Source organism: Cervus elaphus, chromosome 5 (genome assembly GCF_910594005.1).
Source record: "Cervus elaphus chromosome 5, mCerEla1.1, whole genome shotgun sequence".
NCBI lineage: Eukaryota > Metazoa > Chordata > Mammalia > Artiodactyla > Cervidae > Cervus > Cervus elaphus.
In genome coordinates, this window is record NC_057819.1 from 86,703,302 (window position 1) to 86,716,305 (window position 13,004).

Consider the following 13,004-nt stretch of genomic DNA (forward strand, 5'->3'; position numbering starts at 1 on the left):
CAAATCCAGTCCTGGAGACTCCCTAGTATTAACAAGAACACTTTCTGTTGCAGAGATCATCAATCTAAATTTGGTTCACATATACTCTGTTCAGAAGTCCATCTCAATATCATTTGATAATTTAATTTATAGATACTCAGAGAAGGCAATGGCAAACCACTCCAGTACTCTTGCCTGGAAAATCCCATGGACGGAGGAGCCTGGTAGGCTGCAGTCCATGGGGTCACGAAGAGTCAGACATGACTGAGCGACTTCACTTTCCCTTTTCACTTTCATTCACTGGAGAAGGAAATGGCAACCCCCTCCAGTGTTCTTGCCTGGAGAATCCCAGGGACGGGGGAGCCTGGTGGGCTGCCGTCTATGGGGTCGCACAGAGTCAGACACGACTGAAGTACTTAGCAGCTGCAGCAGCAGTTATTGACAGATGTGGCCCTCTTTCCCCAACACTAAACTGAGGTCTTTCCTTTCTCTTCTCAGTTTAACTCCTAGTTGAGGCAGCCACCAAGATGTTTACAAAGCAATAAATCTACTCAGTTTTGTCACTAGAGGTAAGGAATAAAATTTCTAACATGTAATAATGTAAGGTTTATACTTTTTAAATGTTTTAAGTTATATTTTAATCCAGTGCCATGTTAAACAGTTATATCAGTGGAATTATAATAAGAGAAGGCTAAAATGTACCAATACTTTCTTAGGAAAAAGGTGTTTGAGGAAACAAAATAAACAAAAAGGAAAAAACCCTCTAACCACAGGAGGGTTTAAATTTGACATGGACCAGGTATTTTACTTTGGTCTAACCCTGGAGAAGTATAAATTACACACATCCCCACACTTTCAAAATATGCCAAAGAATTATTTATTAACGTAGGACTTACAGATCACAAAAGAGAGTGATACAGAGGAGCTGGAAAAAAAGTCATCAGAATAAGCATGCAGATCAGTATTTGCAGAGGAATATACCAAAGCAAGTTCAAAAAGGCACATTCACACAGAAAATGTCCCAATTGAAAAAAAAAGACATCAGAAAAGCAGCCAAAAAATAATAATAAGGCGCTGATTAAAATACAAAGATTTTCAATGTCAAAGAAGAGCTACTTTACAGGTAGGTAAGTAGGGAGCTACAGAAATCTTGCTAACCCTTTGACAGTGTCATAAAGAGGGTCAGCTCTTGCTGCCAGAGAAACCAGATGATCTCAATGACTGCACATCAAGCTGCTTTAGTGCTGAGAGATTCAATTTAGTTGGGGGTGGGGTGGGGGGTGGGGACAAAAGCAGCCTAGTTGAAATTATATGCAGCAAGGGCTCAAAGGGTTAAATGTAATAATACGCAGAGAAATCAGGCAATGTTATTAGTATTATCTACCTTCCATACAAAGAATCATAGCAGGAGTTAAAAGAGACAGTATCCCCTTCAGAGTTAAGTTAGGGTTTCCAAACAGGATTAAGGTCCAGAGATAAACTACTAGGTCTCATTCTCTCTTCGTCCGCTCACTTCTTATTTCTCCAACAAAATGTACCTTTTAATCCACAATCTGAGAGAGCAAGAGCTACTGTGGTCAAGATGAGGATAATGTAAAACCAAACTGCACTGGAGAAGTCTGTCATTTACCTTCTCCAATACATTCACGCAGCAGTTCTGGTCAAGAACAATACAGCTCATTGGTCAGACATCAACCCCTTTTACAACCACTCTAAAGGGATACTGCTCCTTTTGGACAGGAGGTTTACAGATCAAAAGGAGAGAACAATCCGCTTTTAAGAATATCCTCAAATTGAAGAAACTTGGCTTGAACATTACAGGTTCCAAGCTGGGAATGTTCCAAACATACATAAAAGGACATGAGCACAGAAGATTATTTTAACAGGTCAATCAGAACAAGCTCAGTCACGAAACCAATCTCCCCTCCCAAAATGGGAAATAAAAAAAAAAAAGACATCCCAAGCCCAGATTAGACTCATCTCATAACGACATCTAGTTTGGCACTGTGAAAGAATAGAGACTCACTTTCAGAAAAATAGCTTCTAATTCATAACTTCAGAGTCCAAAAGGCTAGTGTACATGTTATGAGATTTTAAAATAAAAAGTCACTATTATTGTTCAGAAAACAAAGCGCTTTGCAACCGACTGCTGTAACTTAAGCAGCTCATACAAAAAAGAGAAACAGAATCTCTCCAGCAAACAAAGAGCAGCAAAAAAGAAAAAAGAAAAGAAAAACATCTGAAGAAAAGTACATTAAAAAAACAAGTAGACAGGCAGGGGCACAAGTTGCCCTGCAGACAGCCCACTGCACTTGGCAAAGGCCTCAGCAAAGAGCCCGTGGAACACAGCACTCCTCCAATACCTTGCTCCCGATTCAGCACCCTGTTTAAGACCATTTCCAACCTCTCAATAGCCAAAGGATGGATGTAATTTTGTTTTCTGACTTGACCAATTTGATGTATGCAAAAGCCGTCATACTTTACAACTTCTGCCTGAATCTGTAAACTTGGAAGTGTCTTGTGTGTCTCTCTCTGGTTAAACAACAATGAACCCTTCACACATGTATGCATTTTTCTGGAATAATACAGTAATGCTGAGATATTTCTCATTATTAAAGGCCACAAAATAGGTGTATCTTTCTATATATACATCAAAGAACAAAACAAAATAAAGACTAGGACACTTGGGAATCTAGCTTTTCTGACAGGAAGTTGGACTAGAGAATCAACTGCTACACGTAAATCCACATGGAATTTAAACAGGGTTCCCTTCTAAGATGTTCTCAAACGTTTTCTGAGGAAGTTAGTAGTTACCCCATCCTACCGTCTAAGGTCTGTTACAATTTAATACTTATAGTCACAGCATTAGCACTGAAAACCTTACCTGAATTCCACTAACACCTGGTGCCCTTCTCCTTGCCAGGCCCTGGCACGCAGGGTGCCCACACACAAGTTCTTGCCCTCTTCTTCTCTGGTAGGGATGTGGCAAACTGCAGGATCACTGGCTAGACATTTTTACTTACTTGGCCTAACACGAGTTGGTTTCTGCAAACCAAAAAGGATACTCTATGGGCAGCTGACAAACATACCCCGGAGAACAAAAAAGGAGGAAACCCTGACCTCACTCACAGAAACAGAGGGACATGACTGACACCGCCAACGTCTTTATAACATTTCTGGCAATGTGTGGCTCGTTTAGCAGTGGATTTTGATGTGCCTCGAACACCAAGCTGGTGTCAGGTTTCAAACGTCAAACTATTTTAGCTATCCAAGTTTCACTGTATTCACGGTAACCACATATCCGAGTAGCCAGAGAATCAAAAGCAACACTGCTTTAAGGGGACCGGCAATGAAGAGGTTAATTATCAGACATTCATAAAGGTTAAGAGCCAGAGCCTTCCTCTTCTGTAAATGAACACCCACAGAACCACCTCTGACATCTGCGTCACCATCACCAGAGCAATCTCACCAATTCCTCACCTGCGGCAGGAGGATGCTGGCCACTAACTGTCGGTAAATCCAAAGAGCTATCAGACATGACATGCTTAAGCTCTCCTCCCACATCAGCCAGTTTCATGTCAAACTGAACAGAGAGTGCGTCTTCTGAGTCCTCCTTGCCGACACTGCTGCCCCCGATGGAAGGGAGATCGAGGGACTTCACCGAAGCAGAGTCTTCTTTGGTGTGTCTGAAAGCCACCGCTTTCTCTCCCAGGGATTTGTCCGAGTTCATGGAGGAAAATTTACTGGAGTGGAAGTCAGCAAAATCATCATCGCTCTTGCCCGAAGAAGTGCTGTCTTTCAGCTCTTCACCACCTAGTCCAGATCCCTCCAGAGAGAGCTGTTTGAAGACGTCGTATTTCGTGGATGAGGCAGCAGAGTTTTGTCCACTCTTCCCTGCGATGCCTGTGCTGCTGGTCAGAGGACCAGGACTAGCTTCCTCTTTAAGGGCCTCATATTTGTCATCTGCCTTTTGCTCTGACGAAACAGAACTATTACTGAAGGCCATAAAATCTGCAAAGTCATCCTGTTCCCCAACAGAGGCTGGACTAGAATATTCCCCGAAAAGGTTGAATTCTCCAAAATCATCAGCCAAACTAGCAGTCTTAGTTGACACCAATGCTGTACTGGGTGCCGCAGACCCTGCTGGCTGGGGTCGTGTGGAAACGGATTTGGATACGCTGAATGCAGCTGAAAAGGGCAATGGTTTCTCACTGCTGCAAGTAACTGAGGAAAACATATCTAGATCTGCTAAGTTCAGAGGATTTTTCACTTGTGTTTGTGGTTTCTGTTGGGTAGCTCCTGAGGGGAAGGTGGCTGGAAAAGGCTTGTCTTTTGCTGGTGGCTCTAGTGGTGAGATACTATCGGCGGTTTTAAAATCAGTGAAGCCATCGTCAGCCCCTGCAGATCTGAATTCTGCAAAGTTTTCTCCTGAAAGAAAAAACAATCAAATACAGAAGAATGCCGAGCTGAAAGGCACACGATGCAAAATATGTTAAGAACAAGCACATTACAGATGTTTGTCTCACGGGCTTCACATTATTTAATCATTAGTTTGATAGTACCCTACACCATGTATCCCTTTTGTATCCACACTGAAGGCTAGTGATAGAGAAATAAATAAAAATCAAACTGAACACACGTATCATATCATTTTCATTTTCTCATTTCAGTGTGTTAAGTCTGTACCAGGGCCTTCAACTGGCCAAAAGCATTGCTCTCAGGATGTTTCCTCACTATGGCTACCCAGCCAAGCCTCCAGGAGAATAAGAAATGGGAGCTGGAGGTTACTGAAGAGGGGTATATTAAAATCATGGCCCTTCAAAGATAAAATGTGTAACACAGTGATCAATCAGGGGAAAAAAAATCACGGTACCTATGAAATATTACAAAGAATCTTGCGTCAAATATTTAGGATGTACAAGACTCTACTCAGTTAGGCACATAAAGCTTATGGTTAGATACTATGTGGTTTTGCTGAAGTATACAGAGGCATTAATTTGAAGGAAATTTGGTGACTGGACTAGAATATTCCCCGAAAAGGTTGAAAAGGCATCTATTTACTTGCAAAGCATTTTTTCTCAGGGCATATTATAAGGTATTGATAGCTTCTCCCCACGCCATGCAACAAATAAACTGAATCTAACAAAAAAAAAAAATCTATGAGTACTTGGGCTTTTCTTGAAATCAGCCATCTCACGGTACCAATCAGCTCTTGTTCTTATTAAAATTCAAAGGGATCTGAACACCAATTCTGTTATTAAAAATTTTGAGGGTTGGATTTAAACTTTATTTTATACTGGGCTACTCTGGAGATAGAGTTACTGACAGAATTTATTTTTTTAGTTAGAGAAAATAGGTACTAAGGTATTTCTCAGAAATAATTAAACAGATACAGTTAAGATACTGGTAAAAATCTGGGTCATGGTTCTTAGTAGGGTTTCTATTCTTTATTATCACAGTCATGTTATCCCTCGGGCTTCCCTGGTGGCTCAGATGGTAAAGACTCCACCTGCAGTGCAGGAGACCTGGGTTCAATCCCTGGGTTGGGAAGATCCCCTGGAGGAGGACATGGCAACCCACTCCAGTATGCTTGCCTGAAGAATCCTCATGGACAGAGGAGCCTGGTGGGCCACAGTCCACGGGGTCACAAAGAGTCGGACACGACTCAGCAATAAAGCACAGGAGAGCATGTAATCACTCAGGCGTGACATCAGGACGTTCAAACAATTTCCATTTTCTAATAGCACCTGAAGATCTCCCGTAACATCCATCAGGTTATACCAGGTAATGAAAACCAGAGGTAAACCAATTATAAATATAGCTATAGTAACATCACTTGTTTTTTAAAATCATATTTTTCCCTAAAAATGAGATAAAGAAGCATATAAACTAGAAAAATGTATATAAAATCAAAATATAGTTCTGAAAATTATCATGAAAATAATACAGGCTTTAAATATTCTGTGCTTGTAACATGATATATACTTTGATATATCATATGAAAAAAAGCATGGAAAATAATGGAAGCTTATTTTTTCTCCTAATCTGAGATACTTAACCAATCCACCAGCATAATTTATCAACACAGAGAAATCTGTTTACTATTACTAGGGAAATTTTAGAAAGAGAGGAAGAGCATTCAGAGTTTCTGTAGTTTATGTTTTCATACATACCATTAATAAAACTAAAGTCAATTTCACAAACTGACAGGAGCAGCAGATATAAAACTTAAAAAACTGCCCTACAATTTTAGGCAAGTGTATCACTGATAATATTTATTTCTGTAAAATAAAAAGGTAACAAGCAGCCAGTTTTGTCACAGCCTAAATTTTTGACGTGCTGCTTTAAAATATTTGTGAAATTGACAAGTTTTGCTTGGTTATTTTGTAAAAGAAATCACCACAGCAAACTAAACTTACTGATGAATTGTAAATGTTTCCACTAGAAATGTAAGCTGGGTGAAAGGGTTAAAAAGAAATAAACATGGGTGGGTTTACATGTTCAAAAACACAGGAGATTTTTGGGCAAATGAATCAGTCACAGTCATTGGACGCCTACTTATCAGGAGGTGCATAAAGCATATGACTTCGTGGCTACCTTTTCAGTCCACTTCTGAATCCTCATTAAGTTTCCCTAACCACTACTTTCTAGGCGCTAAAGACATTTCAAAAGATATCATTTTTTGCTAAAATTTAAACAAAAAGTGTCACTTCTCTATATAGTGTATTTTCTGCACCTACTTTAAGTTTATGGTTTAAACTATAGGGGCGGTAAAAAGGAAATATTATTAAACTCAGTCATTTGGCCTTAAGAAACTACACCTCTGCAGTAATGAAGCCAGTCCAACTCTTTTTTTAGTGGTTATATAATCGAATGACAAAGAACTACTGACATAAAATTGCTAAATTCTACACAAAACTGATTACCTGACTGATAATAATATTTTAACCCTTTGTGTTACTACCTTCAACCCTTTGTGTTACTACCTTCTGTATTAAGTATTTTAAAAAATCAATCCACCTAATCAGTTTTGTACAAAGTTCGCCTTTAACACAAGAGCCCTAGTCAACTGCAAAAGTATTATAAGCCAACAAAGTTTCATTCCATGAGAGTCAGATGACCTTCAAGGAGGGTTAATTAAACGTCACACAATCATCTTCCTGTTTTACTTCAAATTTTTGCAGTCCAATGTATTCTTAACAAGAGTAGAATTAAAATATATTCTCCCAAAATGAACAAAGTTGGCACCACTACATGGAGAGCCTTAAAGATAAGACGGGAACGCAAGCATGACGACAGCCGTCTGGGAGTCTGTCAGGAAGGTACTGAGAAAGCAGTGGGGCCCGCGGCGTTCCCCAGGAACGACAGACATCACACAACCCTAACACCAGAGTATAGAGAGAACCATGATGTTAACCCACGGCTCTGTACTCCAAACTTGCCTTGGCCCATGAGTTGATGACAGCAACACTAGGAGTAAATGCCACATCAACAAACCTACGGTTCCTCTGGGGTTTATCTTTGGACTCCTAGTACCTAATACTAGCACCGAGGAAGAAAGCTATTACATTCTAAAGGCTTGAATGAAACCCAAGGAAACAGTTCTAGAACCTAAGAGCTGTAAAATATTGAAAATTTTTGAGATATTTAAGCAGTATACTTTCTATCGATAGTTTAAATTTCACATGTACACCTTATCCTTCTTGTAATTCCCTTCACCTCCCCGAACCCACCCCGTTACTTGGAGAGATAATTAGAACAAATGACTGTGGAAAGATGTTCCAAGTTTGAGTGTCCAATACAAAACGGTAGAATGTGGTACTGTCCCCAGGAAGAACTCCTCAGTAGAGGATATGAATTTCACAGCATGCGTGGGTTAAGCTTTGAAGGATATCATTTGACCTATAGATTATCTAAATCCTACACATGAAGTTTCTATCATTTTGCCACAAATAAAACTTTCAGTCTTTACATATATGGCTCTCAAATTATCACTCTAAATTCCCTTCCACTCTATTTAAGTCCTTCTACTAGAGATGGGAACCACATAGGCACACAAACCCCTCTCACTCTTTTCATTAAATGACAGCTAATTTTGAAAACCTTGAGACATATAGACTGGTTGCTGCTGTCTTTTGCACAGTCCACAGATTGCCGCACTGCCAACAGCTCCAGTCTTATCGAATGTTAAAATAACTGAAAGTGGCCACAGGAGCCTAACATGACTTGAAGGCTTCCAGTGAAAGGGAATGCACTGTCTTCAAAGGAAATTGCATCAATTTGGGGTCTGCCCTAATTTTTAGAAAATGATTTCCAATAACTGAACCACATTTTGCTTTCTTGTAATTTCCAGAGCCACAAAACAAAACAAAAACACAGCCACAAACAGTAAAATAAAAGAACGTTTGGGATGTTACTGAAAGAGTCGTAAAAATCTCATATTAAACAATGAAATAATTCATCCATTTAAGGAATCAAAAACTTACCCAAAGATTTACTCTCTGCTGTCTGTTCGAGCTCTCTGAAAGCACTATATTTATCACCAGGCTCTATGATGAAAAGACAGAAGCTCAATTAAGGTTAGGAACCTTGAGATCACAACTCAAGGACATTTATCATAAAAGGTCACCACTAAAAACTAAGATTTACATTCACAGGTTCATGAATCTGTGAACTGCTTTTACCTCCAAAGGGAACAGTATTTTCAGAGGACTTGTCAGCTGCAATTCCTTTAAACACAGCATATTTATCTGTTGAAGCTGATGCTTTAGTTCCAGGAAGAGGCATCAACAAAGAAGGGGCACTAAAAGGGAAAAAGAAATATTTCTTAATGACTAGAACATTGTCTCCCTATCATGTCATCAAGGAAGAACTTAGAGTTAAAATGGTACACAGATACCTAGTAAGAACCTGTGGCTCCCTGCTTTAAAGAAACTATATATGTACACCACATATGACCAAAGACTTTTTTTTTTCCTTGAAAAAAATAGACTGAAACAGCATTCAAGCAGTAATTCTTTCCTTGATTATGTGAAGAGGGGTCAGATCCATGCTGACCATCTAAATCATCTTTAAGCCATCAGATCCACTGGAATGGGACTCTCTGGTGGTCCAGTGGTTAAGAATCCGCCTGCCAATGCAGGGGACACAGGTTCCACACATGCCGCAAGGCAGCAAAGCTTGTGTGCCTCAACTCCTGGGCCCGCGCTCTAGAGCCTGAGTGCTGCAACTGCTGAAGCCCGCACTCCTGGAGCCTGCGCTCTGCAACGAGACGCCACCGCGGTGAGAAGCCTGTGCGCTGCGACCAAGGGTCCCCTCCGCTCTCCGCTACTAGACAAAGCCCGTGTGCAGCAAGGAAGACCCAGCATAGCCCAAAAAGTAATTAATTAATTAAAGAAAAAACCCACTGGAGTGGCATTAGAAATAATTATTATACAACAATGACCACCTGCAATTTTAGATTTAGATCCATAAATCTGAGAAAGTGAACTGCTCCAAGTATGTAAACCCAGTAGTTTAAATTATGTTAACCTTCATGTAAATTATTCTCTCAAATGGGTTCAGAATGCAGAGGCGGAATAGTTAAGATAAAAATCTATTTCTGAAATGCTGTTCAACCAAGATGCAAACTGTCCCTCTTGATCACACTACATAGCTTACTGGCAGGAGTTCCCACCTCTGATAAGCAGCAGTAAGAGTTAATAAATTCAATCTGCATTATTACAAGGATCACATCAAGAAGTTCCAGAAGCTATCTTTGCAGCAAAACAACAATCACTTCAAAATTAGATAAAGATACTTTTGCCTGTGGACACATTTCCCTGCTGAATGGAAAAACAGTATAATGAGTAGTATCTGTGTGGGTAATTCTTGGATGGCTTAAAGACAGACTACAAAAGCTTTGCTTTTTTTATTTTCCTTATCAGACCCTGGCAGCTCCCTGGAAGAACCACCTTTACATATGAATGACTACATTCCACTACTATTTTGTGTCATTCAATACCACCATACATGGCAAGTTATATAAATGGATTTCTATTGAGTTCTTTGCCCTGGAGCAAAAATCTTTCCACAGTCATTTAAATCTTCTTATCAGTGGCCTACAAGCAAGGTGAAAACCCAGCTCATACACAGGTGTGCTAATGGGCACCCACAGTGCTGGAGGAGTTAGTGCTACCAAATACTGTCATTTCATTCCACTACCAGACACCTGCTACATATTTGATCCAGCCAAATCTGTAATCATCATGAAAGTGTTTATGCCAGTCATGTAACATGTTTCATGTTCCAAACATGGAAATGGTTATTAGTATTGTTTAATACTAACAAAAGGCACTCAGTGAGAGCAGCCTATTTTTTTAAAATTTAAGAACCTGCATTCTATTGAAAGATGAGACTTTAAATGATTTAGTCGCCAAAGTTTTCTGCTTTTTCTCTAGTTATCATTTAGGTTTTACAATTACTCCAGGCAGCTGTGGTAGATGATTTTACCTAGGTGCTCACCATGCTAAATAAACCCATTTCAAAAGCAAAAGAAGGACTTCCCTGGTGGTCCAGGGGTTAAGAATCTGCCTGCCCCTGCCAATGCAGGGGACACGGGTTCAGTTCCTGATCTGGGAAGACCCCACATGCCATCAGGCAACTAAGCCTCTGCACCACAATTACTGAGTCTGTGCTCCTCAACGAGAAGCCATAGCAGTAAGAAGGCTGCACTCCGAACCCAGTGAGTAGACCCCACTCGCCACAAACAGAGAAGGCCATGCACAGCAACCAAGACCCATCGCAGCCAAAGATATATACATTTTTAAAATAAATAAAAATTAAAAGCAAAAGAAAATAAGCCAACTGAAAACCCCAATGTGCCTTAATCCTTCTGAACTATTCTAGCATCAGCACCTCATGTCTGCTTTGTTTTACCATATGTGGGTTCCCCAGTGCCTGGCACACGGCAAGTATTTTCCAAATGGATAAATGAATGATGTTTTTCCCTTCCAGATGCCCTTTCGTGCCAGCTCTCCAGGACTCTGACATCCAGTTCAACATTGAGTCCAACCAATTTCTCAGATAAACCCTTCTCAAAACCTGTAACTCTAAACTGAGAGCATCTCTCATCATCTCACAACAGGATTACCATGGAAGCTGCATTTATCCCATACACAGTAGCAAGAATCACTTTCACCATGCCACTTATTTCTAAAACGCTTTACAGATTATGTCACAGATCATAAGGCAGTCCATAACCAGTGCCTGCTCTTAACTAATGTCATTTTTTCCCCCACAGACTAACGATACTCTCCGCTCCAGCCTATTTCTAACACTATTTGCCTTTTCATCTGCTCAGACCAACAATGCCTATTTTTTGGTTATAAATACTGCCCAAAGTGGTCTTACCTAGGCTTAACTATTTATTCATTACTTAACAAATATCCTTTTAAAATAATTCACAATATGGAATACAGATCATCGTTAAGATAGGGAATTCATTACACATGAACATACACACGACTGAAGGAGCAATTCTAAGAGAGTTTTATTAGACAATATAAATACCCAGATAAAGCTAAGCATCTTTAGAGCAGGAACTGTGCCTTTTGCTTCGGTATTTCCAGTGACTATCCCAATGTCTGGCACACAGCAGATGCTATGTAAATGTGTCTGAATGAATAAACAAACACTGAGTGTGAATTCTTAGACATAAACAAATGTTTTCATGCAAGAAAAGCATAGTAGTAGTCAAGCCAGAATTGAAGAAGAAAAACCTGCAAAGTATGACTATACATGACAGTAAACTATTACATGGAGATAATGCCACACAAAACTGCTAATACCCTACTAAACAGTTCAAGTCAGGGTACCATCTTAAAACTTTCTATGCTCAAATTTCATCTGCTGAAGAGTTTTCTCCCAGAGGAATGAATCATCAATTAGATAAATTCAGTTTGTAACCTCCATACTACAATATATTCATCCAACAAACCTTTATGAACTACATATAGTGGGCTAAGTAATACACACAGACACATGAAATCCTGTCGTCAGGCACCTACAGCTGAGGGAGGGGGAACAGTCAGGTAAACCAGTAATGGCAGTTAGGGAACAGATATTCACAAGCTGCCATGGCAATAGAGGAGGAGACACCCTGAACTCATCTTGGAGGTGGGGACTGACGAAGAAGGGTTTGTAAAACCTTCCTGTATTAAATCGATTTTTGACATGGAACTAGAATTAACTTTAGAGGGAGCTTCAGATGGAAGAAAACAGGATGTAAGAGGCCAGAAGCTTGAGAGAGCATGGTTAGTTCGGCGGTTCAGGTGTGGCTGGAGATACGCTGTGGGGAAACAGCAACAGTCAAGACGGCTGGCAGAAGCCAGATCACACAGGGCCTTTCCCACACTGAGCAGGAGCGAGGAGGGGGTCAAAAACAACATGTTTCTGATGAGGTGACTGGATATGTGATTTAACACATTTTTATTTAGCTTTATAATGAATTGTTTTATGCAGGTAATTTGAGATGCCTTGGGTGTTCAGACATGTTAGACAAGAGCAGAACAGATCAAATCTGTGGGATTTCTCTGGTGGTCCAGTGGCTAGGATTCCAAGTTCCCAATGCAGAGGGCCCGGGTTTGATCCCTGGTCAGGGAACTAGATCCCAAAAGTTACAACTAAAGATTCCACGTGTCACAACTAAGATCTGGCAGAGCCAAATACATATATATATATATATATATATATATATATATATATATATATATATCAATTTGTGCACAGGAAGAGACCTGAGAAAGAAGGATTATGTGTTTACCACGTTAATAATACGTGTGTGGCTTGGAACTCCCAGTACTTTACAGTCACATCACTCATATGTTTCTTCTACGTGTCATTTACAAGTGTTTGATGTAGTTTTAAAATTAGGAAAATAATTCTTTCCCTAATTTGTAATTCTCTACAATGCCTATCCCTAAGTTCTTCTTTTAGTGTCTGCAGGAAGTGCTAAGAGATAATCAATTGGTTAAAACAGAAAAGAT

The 13,004-nt window shown here is 39.9% G+C and overlaps 1 protein-coding gene across 15 annotated transcripts in view; it reads right to left on the bottom strand.

The window, feature by feature from the left end:
* SYNRG (synergin gamma) overlaps positions 1–13,004 on the bottom strand; it is an 89,064-nt gene that overhangs the window by 35,177 nt on the left and 40,883 nt on the right. For all 15 annotated transcript variants that reach the window (XM_043902970.1, XM_043902959.1, XM_043902973.1 and 12 more), the window contains 3 exons: positions 8,664–8,782; positions 8,466–8,528; positions 3,460–4,407 (listed from right to left, as the gene is read on the bottom strand). In XM_043902970.1, coding sequence (XP_043758905.1) covers positions 3,460–4,407; positions 8,466–8,528; positions 8,664–8,782 — 1,130 coding nt within the window. The remainder of the gene's footprint in view (positions 1–3,459; positions 4,408–8,465; positions 8,529–8,663; positions 8,783–13,004) is intronic.